Source organism: Gilbertella persicaria (genome assembly GCF_025201335.1).
Source record: "Gilbertella persicaria strain CBS 190.32 chromosome Unknown B0P05scaffold_18, whole genome shotgun sequence".
Classification (NCBI taxonomy): domain Eukaryota; kingdom Fungi; phylum Mucoromycota; class Mucoromycetes; order Mucorales; family Choanephoraceae; genus Gilbertella; species Gilbertella persicaria.
In genome coordinates, this window is record NW_026251979.1 from 284170 (window position 1) to 301550 (window position 17381).

The 17381-nt window shown below is 35.6% G+C and overlaps 7 protein-coding genes across 7 annotated transcripts; 5 read left to right on the forward strand and 2 right to left on the reverse strand.

Annotated features, from left to right (window-relative positions):
* Positions 1 to 43: 43 nt before the first annotated feature.
* On the forward strand, positions 44 to 1896 carry B0P05DRAFT_612341 (alcohol dehydrogenase-like protein; the record flags this gene model as incomplete). Its single annotated transcript, XM_051583397.1, has 7 exons — positions 44 to 189; positions 235 to 265; positions 314 to 541; positions 590 to 672; positions 724 to 744; positions 787 to 868; positions 922 to 1896. The coding sequence occupies 7 exons, from the start codon at positions 44 to 46 to the stop codon at positions 1402 to 1404; spliced, it is 1074 nt and encodes a 357-aa protein (XP_051435281.1). The 3' UTR covers positions 1405 to 1896.
* Positions 1392 to 2671, reverse strand: B0P05DRAFT_540472 (branched-chain amino acid aminotransferase). The gene is made up of 4 exons (XM_051578070.1): positions 2456 to 2671; positions 2052 to 2409; positions 1834 to 2007; positions 1392 to 1786 (listed from the first exon to the last, which is right to left on the reverse strand). The coding sequence occupies exons 1-4, from the start codon at positions 2642 to 2644 to the stop codon at positions 1431 to 1433; spliced, it is 1077 nt and encodes a 358-aa protein (XP_051435282.1). The 5' UTR covers positions 2645 to 2671; the 3' UTR covers positions 1392 to 1430.
* Positions 2672 to 4199: 1528 nt separating this feature from the next.
* Positions 4200 to 4588, forward strand: B0P05DRAFT_540474 (uncharacterized protein). Its single transcript, XM_051578071.1, has 3 exons — positions 4200 to 4346; positions 4396 to 4483; positions 4529 to 4588. The coding sequence occupies exons 1-3, from the start codon at positions 4292 to 4294 to the stop codon at positions 4578 to 4580; spliced, it is 195 nt and encodes a 64-aa protein (XP_051435283.1). The 5' UTR covers positions 4200 to 4291; the 3' UTR covers positions 4581 to 4588.
* Positions 4589 to 4713: 125 nt separating this feature from the next.
* Positions 4714 to 5831, reverse strand: B0P05DRAFT_540476 (cyclin-domain-containing protein). The gene is made up of 2 exons (XM_051578072.1): positions 5395 to 5831; positions 4714 to 5333 (listed from the first exon to the last, which is right to left on the reverse strand). Exons 1-2 carry the CDS (start codon positions 5770 to 5772, stop codon positions 5010 to 5012), a joined length of 702 nt encoding a protein of 233 aa, XP_051435284.1. The 5' UTR covers positions 5773 to 5831; the 3' UTR covers positions 4714 to 5009.
* Positions 5832 to 6451: 620 nt separating this feature from the next.
* B0P05DRAFT_540478 (Tub family-domain-containing protein) lies at positions 6452 to 7999 on the forward strand. The gene is made up of 7 exons (XM_051578073.1): positions 6452 to 6503; positions 6552 to 6912; positions 6953 to 7186; positions 7235 to 7355; positions 7402 to 7588; positions 7642 to 7725; positions 7775 to 7999. The coding sequence occupies exons 2-7, from the start codon at positions 6680 to 6682 to the stop codon at positions 7906 to 7908; spliced, it is 993 nt and encodes a 330-aa protein (XP_051435285.1). The 5' UTR covers positions 6452 to 6503; positions 6552 to 6679; the 3' UTR covers positions 7909 to 7999.
* Positions 8000 to 8196: 197 nt separating this feature from the next.
* Positions 8197 to 9156, forward strand: B0P05DRAFT_540484 (uncharacterized protein). Its single transcript, XM_051578074.1, has 2 exons — positions 8197 to 8945; positions 9001 to 9156. The coding sequence occupies exons 1-2, from the start codon at positions 8226 to 8228 to the stop codon at positions 9103 to 9105; spliced, it is 825 nt and encodes a 274-aa protein (XP_051435286.1). The 5' UTR covers positions 8197 to 8225; the 3' UTR covers positions 9106 to 9156.
* Positions 9157 to 11703: 2547 nt separating this feature from the next.
* Positions 11704 to 17026, forward strand: B0P05DRAFT_579141 (uncharacterized protein; the record flags this gene model as incomplete). Its single annotated transcript, XM_051581906.1, has 23 exons — positions 11704 to 11779; positions 11830 to 12042; positions 12094 to 12119; positions 12171 to 12249; positions 12298 to 12724; positions 12781 to 14732; positions 14763 to 14807; positions 14838 to 14896; positions 14918 to 14938; positions 14960 to 15016; positions 15059 to 15101; positions 15132 to 15224; positions 15255 to 15352; positions 15380 to 15385; positions 15416 to 15451; positions 15485 to 15523; positions 15566 to 15658; positions 15695 to 15779; positions 15810 to 15826; positions 15851 to 16274; positions 16296 to 16376; positions 16407 to 16843; positions 16868 to 17026. 23 exons carry the CDS (start codon positions 11704 to 11706, stop codon positions 17024 to 17026), a joined length of 4566 nt encoding a protein of 1521 aa, XP_051435287.1.
* Between the last annotated feature and the right edge of the window lie 355 nt (positions 17027 to 17381).

Genomic DNA, 17381 nt, shown 5'->3' on the forward strand with positions numbered 1-17381 from the left:
TCTTTTTTTTTCTTTTTCTTTTTTCTTCGTTTTTATTTTGAACATGACAGCTGGAGAAAAGTTTACTGGTTATGCTGGTTTAGAGCCATTTGTTTTGAAGGATGAAAAGACACACTTGCAAGTTTATCAATTTGAACCACGTCCTCTTGAAGACGATGAAGTAGAGATAAAGGTCTCTGCTTGTGGCATGTGAGTCATTATGTATCAATAGATAGTCTTTAATCCTAGTCACAGCTGTGGATCTGATGTTCATCAATTGACCAATGTAAGTCATAGAATTTTACTTAATAAATTCATTTATAAATGTATACAGGGTTGGAAGCGAGCCACGTATCCTCTTATTGCTGGCCATGAATTTATAGGTCAAATCACGGCTGTCGGTAGTCAAGTACGTGATAGATATGTAGGTCAACGCGTTGGTGTTAGTCCTATATGTAGATCATGCGGAGATTGTGTTGAGTGTAACAGTGCCCATGGCCAACTTTGTCCTTCCAAAGTAACCACATATAATGGCAATTACAAGGGAAAGACAACCTATGGTGTAAGTAACCGTATGAAAGCATCTCAATGAAGCTTAACTGCATATTAGGGATATTCAGATAGAGTACGAGTTCAAGGAACTTGGGCTATTCCTATTCCTGACAACATTAGTGACCAAGAGGGTGCACCTTTGTAAGTAACTACAGAATAAGACAAGGATTATACTGAAAAGCTACTACTTAGACTTTGTGCAGGAATTACAACGTAAGTTATTATCAAGAAAAGAAGTCATTCATGATGTTATAGTTTTCTTCCTTTTAAGCATCATAATATTGATGCTAACACATCAGTTGGCATTATTGGTATTGGTGGGCTTGGCCATTTAGCTGTAATACTCTTTTATACTATATTTGAAAGATTAACTTTGTCTTTTTCTATCAGATTCAATGGGCCCGTGCTAAAAAATGTGCTCAGATATTAGCGATTTCAACATCCACTAGAAAGAGCCAAGATGCCTATGCATTGGGTGCTACCGACTTTGTTGTTCTGGACAAGGATGGCCAATTTGATAGTAAATATGCTCTTAGTGTAGATGTCTTGCTTGTATGTGGATCAGGTAAATCTACCAACTGGGGCAAATTAGCAGAACTTGTAAAGACAAGAGGCAAGATTGTATTGATTGATTTGCCTGATGAGCCTATTTCTATGCCTGCTGGAGCACTTTCTTATCGTCACATTAGTTTGGTTGGCACCTTTGTAGGCAGTAATGTAGATTTAGAGGAAATGTTGGCATTTGCCAGCGAAACAGGTGTTCGACCTTGGATCCAAACTGTCGAGAATACATTAGAAGGTGTAAATGGTGGTATCAAAGACCTAATTCAGGGAAAAGCCCACTATAGAATTGTCATTGGTGGTCGTCAATAATAAAACATTTTATTTTAATTTTAATTTTACAAGCCTTCTTTAGGCCACATCCAACCAAACGTATCTTCCATATCACCACTTTGAATACCACGGTATGCATCGTATAGTTTCTTGAAGCCTTCACCAATATCTGTTTGTTCGCCACTACCAATGACGATGGTTTGGTTGCCATGAACAATCTTCTTAACAGGTGTGATAATAGCAGCTGTTCCACAAGCAGCAACTTCTTCAAATTTGCCTTCTTCCACTTCTTTCAAAGCAACAGCTCTTTCTTCAACCTTCCAGCCAAGGTTCTTTGCAATATCTTCAAGAGAAAGACGAGTAACAGATCTAAGGATACTGTTTGAATCAGGTGTGACAAACGTACGAACACCGTTAGCATCTTTTGAAAGGTGTTAGTCCTACAATCTACCTATATGTGTGATTTACCAGGATAAGTAAGAGCAACAAAATTGGATGTAGAGAATTCATCAATATGAGTATGCGTCTTTGCATCCAAGTGAAGTGTGAGTGCATAACCTGCCTTCTTTGCTTTGGCGATATGACTAAAAGTGGGAGCATAATTACCACCCAACTTGGCAGCACCCGTGCCATTTGGTGCACCTTGATAAAGTTAAAATCCCGTTTATCTTTTTCTCATAACTTACTTCTGTCAAATTCTTCAATCACAATAGCATCAACAGGTTTGACACCACCTGTATAGAAAGCACCGACAGGCATAGCAAATACAATAAAAGTAAATTCATCAGCAGCTCCCATACCAATGTAAGGCCCACTACCAAACAAAAGAGGACGAATATAAAGAGAACCACCTGTTTCTTTAGGTGGGACATATTCAAGGTTAGCTTCTACGCAACGACGAACACCTTCTAAAAAGACATCCTCGGGGACACTAGGCATAAAGCCCATTTCAGCACTACGAATCATTCTAGCAGCATTAACTTGAGGACGGAAAACGCGAACACGACCTTCTGCATCACGGAAGGCTTTCAGGCCTTCAAAGCACTATAACATGATTAATGTTGAATTCTTGGCCTATGTTTATTTGTACCTGTTGGCCGTAATTAATACCAGTGGCGCACATGTGCACATTCAAGTAAGGATTGGTCTCTATAACCCCCTTGTCCCAACCTTTTTCTTCAGTCCAAGTATATTTAACAAAACCATTTATATCTCTATATTGAAATCCCATGGTTGAGAAGTCAAAGGTTTTTGAGGCAGGTGTAACAGGTTTAGACATAATTTGTTTATTAAAGAAAGAAAAAAAGGTTTCGGAAAGAAATGCGCTTTCAAAAAGTAATCTCATCAGAAAAAAAAAAATCGGAGTTTGGTTTCGATCTTTTCCAAGAAAGTTCGTATCTAACGAAGTATATTGCTTAATTACTTAAGTAGACCTCTCGCAATCCTTAGAATTGAAAATTTGAAGGAAAAAAGGAAGCCAAATTCTTAAATTTAATATATGTTTCTCAAACTATCAACTGAACATTTGGCAAAGTTAATGTGTATTTTTTCCTACTCTTCTTCTAAAGGAACTTTTAAGTTATGCTTGTTGTTCATCTTGGATTTCCTGTACCTAGCTTCACACTTTAAAATGTTCCAAAAGTGCTTAATTGAGTTTATATCAGCTATCTGAACTGGTCAGTAATTAAAACCTCTGACTTCATGTGTCTCCTACCAATTTTCATGGCTTTCAGTATGATAGCTAGTATCATTTCCTTACAAATTTGACGCATTATCACATTTTTTTAGCGTCTCAAAACATCAGTGGAACTTGTTTGCCAAAGATAATGATATAGGCGTCTCAATCCACAACAGCTGCGCTAAATTAACGACCTGAAAATAACTTTAGATCATCATTTTGTCACCTCTGATTTTATATATGGGAATGATATGGTATTTATTACATCTTTTGTTTTCTAGACACTCTTGCAGTGCTATTCCTACCTTTCATTTTGGATTGCAATTTAACAGAAGGGTATACTGGTGCTAAAAGTAAATAGAATGAAAGCCTTTAATCTCAACACTTTATCAAAAACGACATATTTTATGTTGTCTCAAGTAAAATATACTCCCTTTATACAATGTGACCAAAAAAGAAAAGATGAGCACTCCGTCCATGCCAACGTGTAGTCCAAATACAATCATTTTTATGCAAGCACATTTGTTTTGAAAGTGCAATTTCTATCAGTGGTTCAGAGCAAACATACACACACACACATACACATACACAAAAATAAATTAAAGCGGCGATTGTACAGAAAAAATGAGAGCAATTCAATTTTTCTTTCGAGCCTTTGATTAAAACTGCATGAAAACGCAATTACCTGCCTTTGGCTCAATAATACAAGTCATAGAAGTCCGCTTTATGAGTTTATTAATGCAGAGAAATTAGCATTTTCTTTATCAAAGTATTGAGCAAAGATGCAGAAATGTTTTCAAGGGGTTTCGCTCATATCTCATTATTTCTACAGTAAAATAAGCGAACAAACGCATTCATCAAAAATTAGAGCTCTTGGCACACATTTTGAGTACTTAATCTCATTAATACCTTCGTTTTTCGTCTTATAGCGTCAAAGAGAAGATCAAGAATCGTCAAAACGAAATTTTTGGTCATTTTTTACAAGTCGCTTTTTTTTGTCCAAATCAATTTCAAAGACACCGCGTATGTTAGTAAACATTGTTTGTAGGTATTTGGAATATTCATGCGGATATAAACAGGCTTTATGTTACTCTTACATGTATAACATTAAATTGATAGAGAAGATCCATCCATTTTAAATGGCACAGTTTCCTTGGTGTGCTTTAATGAAATCAACGGCACCTTGTGGCTGAGAAGTACGAATTCTAGTTGTGGATCCTAAGAGAGAAAAGTTTTGAACCAAGAGGAATGCATACAAAGTCATTAAAAGTTGTTTGTCAATTCAATCTGAATACAAATACTTGTAATAATTAGATCTGGATTGACTTTTAAGAATAGGTTCTACTCACATTTTGAAATTTCAAACAACAATCAATGCATATTGTCATACACGGCTTTTGGAACTGAGCTTCAAAGCCTTGAGCAAAATAATTTAAAGAGGTAAACTTGAATGTCAAAGTACTAATTATAGTAATTCAACATCAGTCCAAACTTTCTAGACTTTACAAGGAATGAAACTTTTTCTAAAGACTTTTAAGAGCTGTACAAGAGTCAACCGCATTCTGCACGCCACATTAAGTTGCATAGATATTTACATATAAACAATCGATAATAGTTTTTATGAAATTTGATTTACTAGACGTGTTTCTTTTCTTTAGAATAGGAAAAAATAGGTGAGAAAAAAAAACAAATTTTATTTAATAGAATTACATAAGATTTATATTTATAAACGTATAAAATAATAATAATAATCAAGAAAAAAAAGTTGTACTTATGTAATGTTTGCAAAAAAAAAAAGAGATAAATATAGATGTATGTATGTACGTATATATATGTATATGTGTATATGTAATTAGTGCGTATATATATTGGGGTTTGCTTGTATATTTACTACATATCCATATCCATACAAAAATAGAAAAAGTGACAAAAAAGAAAAGGTATCATATATACAAAAAGAGAATTATTAACAGCGAGTAATTGAATCATACTTTTCTGAAACGGGTTTTTCAGTAGCAAGCAAAAGATGGCTTGAGCAAGAGCGTATTTTTGAGTTGAGTGTATTGTTGCCATTATCAGACTTGTAAGAAATTGCAGGCTTGTAGTCTTCGTTTTTATATTCTACAACAGGACGATACATTGCTGACTTCTGGTTCTCTCGAATCCAGTGCCATAGTAATTGATCTCCGTATTGCTGAAGTTCTTCCACTTGAACGTTTAATTTAAAATTATTCAATTTCAAAAATTGTAATTCAAGTGCATTCAGTTCTGATACAGGCAATCCACCAACCTTTTTGAGAAAGTGTTTAGTTTTTGTTTAAAAAAAGAAACTATTTTCTTTTCTCTTTTACCTTGGCATATCTTGCATTAGTGTAAAAGATGTCTGAGAAGAATTTACTTGCAACCATAATACCAGTGATGACAAGACGGTGGATATTATAGGAGTCGATTCTTAAACCAGACGAGTTGCGAGACATGCGATCAAAATAAACCAAAAGACTAAGGAAGCATTCGTTGGAGCAAGGACAATACTTTAGTATGCGTCCAAGATACGATTGAATATCAATGCTTGGTATGGCTCGTGCGTAGAAACAAGCATAACGTGAGGTGTGCCGTGAAGTTTTTTGTTGCAGTCGATCGTTTGTCTTTGTAATGCGCTCAAGTAAATGGGTCACTATTTTTATTGTGTCAGATGTTGGGTATTGAACAAGGTCATAGTGTATAGTCATAATGTAAGTGAATTTATGTTTTTTGAAGAAAAAAAAAATGGAAAAAAAAATGAAAGAAATCCAAAGAAAGGAGTGAAATTATATTTTTATATTTTAAAGGGAAGAACTCCGAGTTGTCCCGTGCAAATCAGCAATCAGGATAATTATTTCATTGGATATGTCTGATTACTAAAAGGATAGTGTAAGTAAGCTCAAAAGCCCATTAATATCAATCACTTGCTTATTCCCTGTTCATTGTATTGCTCTTTATACTTTGTTACTGCTTTTGCATGTTCAAGCTTATTTTTCTTTTTAGTTTGCTGTCATCCAATTGAATCGCAATTAGTACAAATTAACGTTCTGTATCACGCTATCTTTTTCGAGTATGATCTCCGCCTTTTTTAGCATGATGAATCATTTTGGCCATCTGAACTTCAGATATTCGCATACGACATTTGTCATAGCAACCATGTGATTATTATGGAAACAAAGATGTATATTTCTCAAATTAAAAAGTATTATTTTTCATCTGATTGAAGGAATAACGAATTCAAAAAAAAGGGAAGAAAATAAGATCAAAGGAGATAAAGCAAATTAAGAAAAGTCAGGAACATCTTAGAGTAGGTTTGATCCAAATTTGTACTAGTAGAACAAAATTTTTTTCCATATTGCAAAATAAAAGGTCTAGCTTTTCTTGCACTCTCTTTAAACCAAACATCTTCCACGCAACTATAAATGATTTAGAGAAAAAGGTGTGAACAATAAACTTTAACTGTAGTGATTTGCATTAATTGAATTAGAGCTTAGCTTTTGAAGGTCAGACTTGCAACTGTGAAAAAAGCCGAGATTTTCTTTGGATAGTCTACGCGATTATTTTTTTTTTGCTTTTTTTCTTTATTTTACTTCCTTTTCGCTTTTTTGTACTAGAATGAACGATCAAGAAACACCGCCAGTCGTATACTCTCAACTCTCAACAGAAAACTTTGAGCTTCTCACCAACGACAACTCAGATGAGGAAGAACTCAACGAAGTGGCTATTGCACCTACTAACCTTGATACAAGCTCACAAACAGTCCGTATCACAAGACCTGTTCAACCAACTGACTTCATTCTACAAAGAACGTTGACCTGCGAAAAAGAGCTTTTGGAACTTGCATTTAGGTATAATGAAATAACAGAGAAATATTTATTAATTATGTAGACCTGCTGCATTAAATACCCGTGTTACATGTCGTATTCATCGTTGTAGAGACGGATTGGATAAACTTTATCCTCAGTATCATTTATTTATCGAACATTTAGCAACGGGAGATATTCACCATGTCTTGACTGCACGCAAAAAAAGAAAGAGCAACACAAGTTATTATACAATTACCGGTATTTATCGAGAGAGCATGAATGTGCCTGAAGGATATGTTGAGCTGGGCAAAGTCAGGTACGACTTTTCTTGTTGTTGTGATACCCATATGTACTTTTTGTCTAGATCCAACTTTCTAGGTACAACATTTATCACTTACTCACATGGAAGAAACCCCCTTAAGCGTGAAATAAGCACAAAGAAAAAAGATTTGCTGATTAGAGAGGAGATGTGTGCTGTTTTATATGTAAGTTTATTTTTTTTCTTTGTATTTATCAATCCATGCTGTCTAGGATCCAAACATACTTGGCTTTAAAGGACCGCGAAAAATGACCATTTTGATGCACACGTTAACCAGAGATGGAAAACGGCCCGAATATAGACCTGTCAAGGAATCGGAAATGCTGTTAAATAAGTACAAAGAAGGTGGGGCCCGTGATTTACTAGTACTTCATAATAAGAGTCCACAGTGGAACGAAGGTTTGGTTTATAGCTGTAGATATGACAAGTTGATCTATTTAACATTTTGATAGAAACACAATCGTTCGTGCTTAACTTTAATGGTAGAGTAACACAAGCTTCTGTCAAAAACTTTCAAATTGTACATGACAATGATTGTAAGTGAGAGTAAGATTCGTCACATTTGGATTTACTTGTTGTGTTTAGTGGATTACATTGTTATGCAATTTGGACGTGTTGAAAGGGACTCTTTCACAATGGATTACAAATACCCAATGTGCTTACTACAGGCTTTCTCAATTGCTTTAACTTCATTTGACGCTAAACTTGCTTGTGAATAAAAATGCTCTTCTTTTTTTCGCGGAGACAATTCTCGGACTTTTTTTAAGGGGTAAGATCATCGCGTTATTTTTATGCTGGAAACTATTTGCTGTGTCTTGAAGTTTTGTGCACTAAGAAGATATATACAAAGGGAAAAAAGGAACGCATTGCCGTGCAGAAAGAGCGGGATCAACATTATATCATATTTTTATTTAGATTCAATGCTTCCGAACAGTGTTTATATCTGTCATTAAAATGCATATATAAATAAGGTTGATTCACATATTTTCTTTCTTTCCCTCTTTTCTTTTCTTTGAAAATATCTTACAATACAAATATGTCACAAGTTTCAATCTATCAAACTCAACCATTTGGTCCCAACAGAAGCATGAGACGTCAATTAGAACGCTCACATACCAAAATTCAACGTCGCGAAGAAAAGAAATTACAGAAAAATGCTCCCAATGGCAGCAAGTACAATTCTAAAAAGTCTCATAAAATCGTACCGCTCAAGCCAAGTGCCTCTTTCAAGAAACCACTGATTACCTCTCAGGCCAAAAACAATAAAACGGATACTCCTATTAATGAGATATCGGAAGAAACCGAAGTAATAGGTGAGATTGAGGTAGCGCCTCAGGTTGTAACAGTAACCAGAGATGTGATCACTGAAAATACTACATTGGACTTGGAAAAAATGAATGAAGATGATAATCAGTCTTCTACACAGGATGATGGTAGCCAGGAGCCAAAGACTGTTTCATCAGAAATTGTTGCTTCTTCCCAAATAAGCCTGGAAAGCAAAATTCATGATGATCCTTATGAATGTGCAACAGTAGCGACTACAGCAACAGAAGATGAAACACTCTTAACTGCAGGTTCAATTTGTGACACAAATCAAGTTCCCAACAAACAGATGAAGGACACTAGCTCCCAAGAAGACTCGGATGCAAGCACAATTTCCGAAAATATAACTCCCACTCCCTCATGTTCTTCAGAGAAAAAGAAGTCAAAGACATCGCTCTTCAAGTTATTTAATCACAAAAATTTATCAAAATTGGTAAGACAAATTATTTGTTGATTGTTTCTCATTCTAATCATGTTACAAACATTAGTCAATCAAAGCAATGACACCATCTACTACGGAAGAGCCAAAAAAGACAACCGAGAAAAAGAAAGGAAAAGTCAAAACTTGGAAGAAGTTGCTCAAAAAATTGTAAAAATTCCATATCATCTCCGAATGAAAACAAAATAAAAATACATGTGTTGACCTCTAAAAAAAAAAAAAGGACAAGTGGTTTGTAAATGCCGGGATTTTTATTTCCTTTCAAGATTATATCTTCTAGATAAAGACACAAGTAGAAAAAGATAAAAGTAATGTAATCATAACTTTGATTGAGCCATTTATCCACGATCCTTTTACTGCTTACCCATCAATGCAGCTCATGAAGACATGAAACTAAAGGAGGCGAATTTCGCATGCATAAGTATGCATAGCTTTCTCGCGATTTGAATAAACAATTGAACGAATTTAGACTTTTAGCTGAAATGCAAACATCTATGCACTAGTCAAAAAGTTAAATATCAAAAAATTCAAATCTACTTGGATTTTGCTAAGAAAAAGGAGTACGTTGAGATCTGTACTCTTAATGCTTTTTAAGAAAATATCAGTCCAACTAAGCGTCCATGTTAAGACACTTGCATTTAAGATGAGTTTATGTCCAAGCTAGCTTTCTGAGCATGTTTGATCTTTTTGATATGAGCGGTTTTAAAAATATACGGCAAGGTAAGTGATGATATCCAACAATTTTTATAAATGGCATATATCAATGCTGATTTATCCAATTAGGCGAGGTATACCATGGCTTGATCAACTACTCCTAGTAATAATGGCATTGCTGAGGTAAGTACAAATCATAGTACAGTCAATTAATCTTAAGCTCAAGTAAAAGTTAACCTTGTCACCAGCATCTTGTATCGTCAGCATGATCGAGTCATTCTTCTTATCCGTGCTACTCTTTGCGAACAAAGTAAGACGGTGCAAACCGTCTAGTGTTGATTCGAGATTTCCAAAGGCAGCAACTTTGTACTCACGAAATATATTGGCATATTCAAGCTTGCTCTTCTTGAAAATTTCTAATTAAATTTTCATCTTTTTCCGTGTAAGAAGCAAGAGAGCCTTCTAGGCACAGTTTGAGTATAACTGTAACTGAGATCTTGACAGTGATGACAGCATTTCGGGAATAGAATGCTTTTTCTACTCTAAAATGCATAAATGCGTAAATCTAGACAGTTTTTTACTAGAAGTGTTCCGTAAGTAACAAGCAAAAGGGATTCATGCATTAAATGTTTCTATCATTTCATTGCGTTTGTAACAATGAGTACATTGTTTTCTTAAATGTATTGAACGGAGTTCTCTCTCCTCCTTTCAACAAAAAAAAGTCACGTATATCATTTTTCAAAAATGGTAAAGCAAGATTATCTTTTTTTTCAAACTGTTTTTCGTTTAAGTCATGTAACAAACATTCGTTAATCAAAGCAATGACACTATCTACCTCGGGAGAACAAAACCGAAGAAAAGGCAAGTCAAAGCTGTAAAATCCTATCTCCGAGTGAAAAGAATAATAAAAATAAAAATGTCTGGACCTGTAAGAATTACTATTGTATTTTTTAATTGGACCAGTATACTAAGAAAAACAAGTTGAAGAAAATCATAAATCCTCGGTACCCCGGCTTCCTTTTAAGCTTATGTCGCTTTCAAATGAAACTATATGTATGTCTCTATGCATGTTGTTTCCCCCCCCCCCGAAAAAAAAACGCCCTTGTTCCTTGTTTTGCATTTCGAACATCATAATTCTTTGTTTGACAATTCCATCATTCATTGTCTGTAGAATCTCATTAATAAATGAGAGAGTAGGACAAGAACATGAAACAGTGTACAGTCTTAATTTGTTTTAGAACATATGTTATTCTCTAAGGCATAAAAGACGTGTCATTTTTTAGAATTCTTATTATTTTACCCTTTTTCTTTTGCTTGAACCAGTAAGTTATTTGAAAACGTGATAGTTGTTGCAAAAACCTTATTAATAATTACACAAAGCATCATTAGTACCATTTACTCTTCATGAGCCTTCTCTTTGATTCATATTATTGCTCAAATCAATGATATCACCTTTAGTCTATTGAAATTATTCTTTTCATGCTAACAAATATACCAAAATTTTCTACATTTCATTTCAGGGCTGAGAAACAATTAAGCTCATACTTTTTTCTAGATGAAATTAAAGGTTACACCATAGTTTGTTGGCGGCGAGCAAGCTATATATAAAGAATGGTCTATCTTCTTTTGCGAATTCTCTTCATACAAGAGCGTGTAACAAGTTACAAAAATAATCATGATATGTACACATATACATATAGATTTAATTTTGTATTGATTCATTTACATTTCTTTTCTATCCTTCTTTAAAACAGTTCATGTATTAAATTTTCACACATACATTTTTACATTCCTTTGTATCTTACTATCGTTTACATACCTACTGATTATCATTGTTTAATCATTTATTTTGACAGTAGCTGCAGAAAACAAGTACTGAATACCTCCTTTTTTATTAATACATAACTACTAATATTTCGCATACAGTATTACTGATCACAACCCCTTGTATTCCATCAACCCCTATACACAAATACAGCAAACTGTAAGTTACAACTAGCATTGAAAATACTATCTCGATTTTCTTCTTCTTTTTGTCTCCTAATATTTTTTTTCTACATTCTTTATTATATAGGATAAACGTTTATGATACTTTATAATGACCATTTTACCACCAACTAGCAGTAATTCATCTACTACCACCAATCATACACAAACTACTGCAGTACAAGTGGGTAAGTTTCAAAGATACTGCTCTCTAGCAACAAAACTCATGTATCAATAGCTTTACGAGTGCGACCACTGACCCAGCAAGATAGAGCACAACCACGATTTTCTAATTCAACTGATTCAGATGTGATAAAAACGTACGAGAATTCAGTAGTCATTGTCCCCCATCAAAAGTCTTTTCAGTTTGATCATGTTTTTGACGCCTCAAGCACTCAAGAACAGGTATTTTCGGCTGTTGGCTCGAAACTTGTTGACAGGTTTATTGACGGTAAGTGCTTGCGTTGAATAAACAAAGATCATCTTATTTGTTTGAAATTAGGTTACAATGTTACCATTTTGGCTTATGTGAGATTTTAAATTCATTTTAGCTAAGCATGATACTTATTCTTGATTTAGGGTCAAACATCCTCTGGAAAGACTTATACAATGGGAACAGCAATAGATAGTCGAATAGGATCAAACTCAGAACAAGAAGGTAGAATAAAAGAAAAAATGAACAAGCAATACTTAGATTGATGAATAGGTATCATACCTCGTGCGATGTCAGCCTTGTTCAAACGTTTAAACGACATTAAACATGAGTCGATGAGCAAATCAACAAGTAGTACTACAGAAATTAAACGCACACCATCTTTGGTTACATCAACAGCTCCTAGTTCTGGCTTAAGAATACCTAAAAGGACTTCTACTTTAAATTTAAGACCAGTATCAATGTCTCCTCGTCGTGGCTCAAATACATCGATAAAAACTCTTTCTCAAGATGACAAATCAACCAGATATACCGTGCATGTCTCGTTTATCGAGATTTATAATGAAGAACTCGTTGATTTACTAAATCCTGCTCAACCTCAGGAAAGAACTCCTGTCACGATCAGAGAAGATACAAAAGGTCATATTATCTGGACTGGTCTTAGGGAGGTTCCTGTTGAGAATACCGAAGATGTACTTAGGTAATGATGCAATGCAGCATATAAATAGTTATTGCATACTAAACTAACATTTGTAGACACCTTCAAATTGGCACAGAAAACCGTGCTACCGGTTCAACAGACATGAATGCCAAATCTTCTCGATCACATGCTATTTTCTCTGTCACACTCAAACAAGAGAAGTGGGTTCCCACTCAGAAAGCACCAGCCGCTACACGAACCATCAACCGTCGACCAAGCACTCTAAACGTAAAAGCCATGATTGGACAAATGGAAAAACGTGGTACTGGTCCAGAAGAAGAATCAGGTGAATGGATGGTAACGCATTCAAAATTTCATTTCGTTGATCTGGCTGGTTCAGAAAGACTTAAAAGAACTGCTGCTCAAGGCGACCGTCGAAAAGAAGGCATCAATATCAATGCTGGTCTCTTAGCTCTTGGAAATGTTATTTCAGCACTTTCAGACCCCCATCATAAGCGATCTACACATGTCCCTTACCGCGATTCAAAATTGACGCGCTTGCTTCAAGACTCACTTGGAGGCAATTCTACTACTATGATGATTGCTTGTGTTAGTCCTGCTGAAATCAATTTAACAGAAACAAGTAATACAATCAAATATGCTTATCGTGCTCGTAACATTCGCAATAAGACCGAGAAAAACGAAACTAAAGAGTGGATGACAAATGATAACGTAGATCATCTTCGACACATCATCACAAAATTAAAGGCAGAGATAAAATCACTCAAATCTAGTCAACATAGCACTCCTTCACCTAAATCAGATCGATTTAATCGAGCAAGCCATGAACTCATGTCACTTTCTTCCTCTTCAACATCTGGTAGTGATATTCATCTTTCCACTTATCCTTCAACCTCTGCAACTACTCACAATACTATGCCTGATAGTTCAATATCAACAGAGCTATGTAGTGATGGCCATCAAAGCAATGATGCAGCTGTTTTGGTATCAGACTTGCGCCGACAAATTGAAGAGCTTCAAAACGAGCTCATTGTGACCCGTGAACGTAATTTACATGTAGAAAATGAATTGTTGCAACAAAGTGGAGGTGAAAACAAACCTCAGACTAATAATGAATTTCAGCATTTGGTCGAGCCTGTCATTGAAGAATACGAAAAATCAATTTCTGGTTTAGAATCTCAGTTAGCCATGGCAAGAGCCGCATTGAACCATTCTGACCAAGCACTGACTGAGCAACAAACCAAGATTGCAGAGTATGAAAGCATGCAAATCAACGAAATACAGGTTCTCAATGAACTTAAGGCCCGTTTATCTGCTGCTTTAGAGCGTGAACATTCTTCAGAAGCATACTGTTTACAACTCGAGGCTCAGCTTGAAAAATCAGTTCGCGATGGCCATAAAGATCAACAAATTTTATCTGAATTACGAGAAAAAATTATCAAGTTCAAAGAAATGGACACTCAGACTGAAAAATACATTACGGATTTAGAATCCCAGTTGTCAACATCCGAAGCAGAACGTGAAAGGTTATCAGAGAAAATAGCTGCCTTGACAGCCAAGTCTACAGAAAAATCTCAAAACAACTCCAATGAAGAAAAGAACTTACTCGAAAAGGAACTTGCTTCATGCCAAACAAAATGCCAAGAATTGGAAAAGGAGTTAGACTCTTTCAGAGAGCGTATACGTTTAGAACAGGCTGCACAATCCGAGAAACTTTCAAAAATAGCAGAGCTTTCAAACTTACTCTCCCAAAAAGATGCTCAAGTGCAGGTATTGAATTCCAAGCTGGGTGAAATTGAGCAACTCAAGACGGAGCTTTCGAATCTACGTCAAAATCATTTGGAAGAGACCAATCGTCTTGAAGAAGCTATAAGGAAGTTAAAAGAGACACATCAAGTAGAGATATTTCAAGAAAGAAGATGTAGTCAAGGCAAAATTGATGAATTGACTCTCATCAAGCAAACACTCGAGCATAAAATGAAGGAACAAGAAAAGAATGCTCAAAAACTAAGACACGAAGAAATAGAAAAGCTCAAGTCAGACCTTGGTGCTCTACAAATGATAGAGGAAAAACAAGATGTCATTATTCAAGGCCTTGAAACCAAGCTAGAAGAAATGAGTCGTCTTCTGAACTCTGCTCATACACAATTAGATGAGCGAGATCAAACTATCAGACTCTTAGAAGCTGAGAATACCTCCAAGGCAGAAATTGTTGCCCACATGAAAAAGCAGTTAAAAAATGTTTTGAGAGATGTTTGTACTATTGGCACGGAGAAGAAAAATCTCGAAAGAGTAATGCAAGTTATGGAGAATACCTTGAGAGCTCAAGAGGTGAAGTCTGAAAAGGCAATGGAAGCTTTAAAAGACATTAAGCATCAATACAAAGCTAATGAACAAGAGATTGAAGAAAAACGACGTAAAGTTGATTTACTCTCTGCCGAAAAAGAAGAACTTTCTGACTTTTTAAAGCAAGCCTCTGAACGTGTGTCACAAGACGACGAAAAGGTCAAATCTCTAACTGTTCAACTCAATGAAGCACGTCGCTCATTAAACGAACAAAGCACTTTAGTTGAACAATTAAAGCAAGATCATCCCCATACTGACTTGGGCTCTCATCATTTACAAGAACTTGAAACCAAAGTACAAGTGCTTGAGCATGAGCTTGACGTAGAACAAAGAAACAAAAAAGAAAAGGAAGAGGTGCTTTCTCATCTTCAACGACAAATGCAGCAACAATTAATCCAAAATGAAGAACTCACACAAATTGTCAGTGAACTTCAACATCAAATCCAACATGAGCGAGCTCTTGCTTCTGCTAAAGATTCCACGGGGATGATTGTTGAATTAGAAACAAAGTTATCTATCTTGCAAGAAGCAAAGAAAAAAGATGACAAAATCTGGAAACATCAAGTAGAAAAGATCAAAGAAGAACTTTACCTGTCTCATAAAGAAAACAATCAATACAAAACTATGGTTGAGACACTTGAAGAGTCTCTTGACCAAATCAAGAAGCAAATGATAAAAGAAAAATCTTCATCAACATTGAGTATCACTTACTCACCTTATCATTCAAGATCAAGTCTTTTTCAAGACGGTAAAAAAAATGAAGAGGACGTCGAGAAAGTACTCGATCTCAAGCAAGTAAGCTGTGAATCTTTTGGTCAGCAAGAAATGCTCGATAAAATCATGCAGTTACAAGAAGACAATGCTCAATTACTCAAACATAATGATGATCTCGAATCTCAACTGATTTTGCAGCGTGGTCAATTGACTCTCGAAACCAAGAATCTGGAGCTTGAATTGATGAAGCTAACTGCTGCCAACGATCGTCTTGAAAAAGAAATGGAACAAATCATTTCCAAAAGTAACAATAACCTCATTGGTCATAATAGAGAATCAATCCATTTCACATCTCCACCTCAGACGCCACGAGTTTCTTCACCACCTCCTGCTCATCCATCAGCTAACCAGAGCACTGGAAGTACTATTCAGTATATGCTACAGCGTGATATCTCAAATTCCAGCATTTCAAGAACGTCAAAGTCTGGTTCTTACCGATCAGTCTCTGCCATGTTGCTAGAAAGCAATGGTAGTGCTACAGCTGATGAAGTCAAACGACTATCTACTCTTTCTGCTAAATCTGATGCAACTGTAAATCCTCGTGCTTCGATACGAAACAGTAGACCTCTTAGTAACTTGGGAGCTCTTCCTCCTCCTTCAGCACCACCTTCTAATCCTCTTCCTCCTATTCCTACACCTTTACCTCCTCCTCCTTCATCGCCATGCTCTATTGGCGGTTTGTCTGCTCATGAAAGCGAATCTGGATCTCCCCCAATGCGTCCTATGTCTGTTGGAAGTCCTAGTCAATCCTCTCTTCAACGTCAAGACTCCAATGCTTCAACTACTTTTAGTGAAATCATGACTACAAACTCTGCCAGCGGTTTCACTGCCGAAAAATACGACAGATTGATTCGTTCTTTACAACGCAAGGCTCAATTTGCTGAAAATGATGTTCGTTCACATCAAGAAGTCATCAGCAAATTGGAAGCTCAGCTTATAAAATCAGAATCATCCGTATGTGAAGTCAAGAGACAATTGGATCAATTGAGCCGAGAAAAACAAGCTTACAACCTTGAAATCCAAAACTTGCGTACTCAAGTGACTCAAATACAATCGCAACAGAGAACGCTTACTGACGAATCATTAACCGAGCGTAAAGAACTTGAAGAAAAGTTAGAACAACAAAAACAACTGAAGGAGAAAGCTGAAAAAGCACGACGTATTCTTGAGAATCGTATGGACGAGCTCATGAACAAGAAGAGCAAGTTCATGTGCTTCTAGTCTTTCAAGTTGTATTTATCTAAACTTCAAGTATTTGTATATTTTTTTTCTATTACCCTGTCTGCTATTATTCAAACCTTATGCCCAAACTGTTCTCCATTCGTTTATTTTTTTCTTCTTTTTACTACTCTAAAGCCTGTACGCTAAACATAATCAATCTTAAAGCTAAATAAAAAAAAACAAATATTCATGCAAAAATAAAAATGAAGTCCATCGTATAACTGACATTGGTCTTTTTTCTTCACTGCGAAACGGACCTCCAATAAGAGATCAGTGGCTTTTTACATGTAATAAAAACCCCTGGGGAAGTCGAGTATATATTTATTACACTTTCCTTAAACTAATCAATGACTCT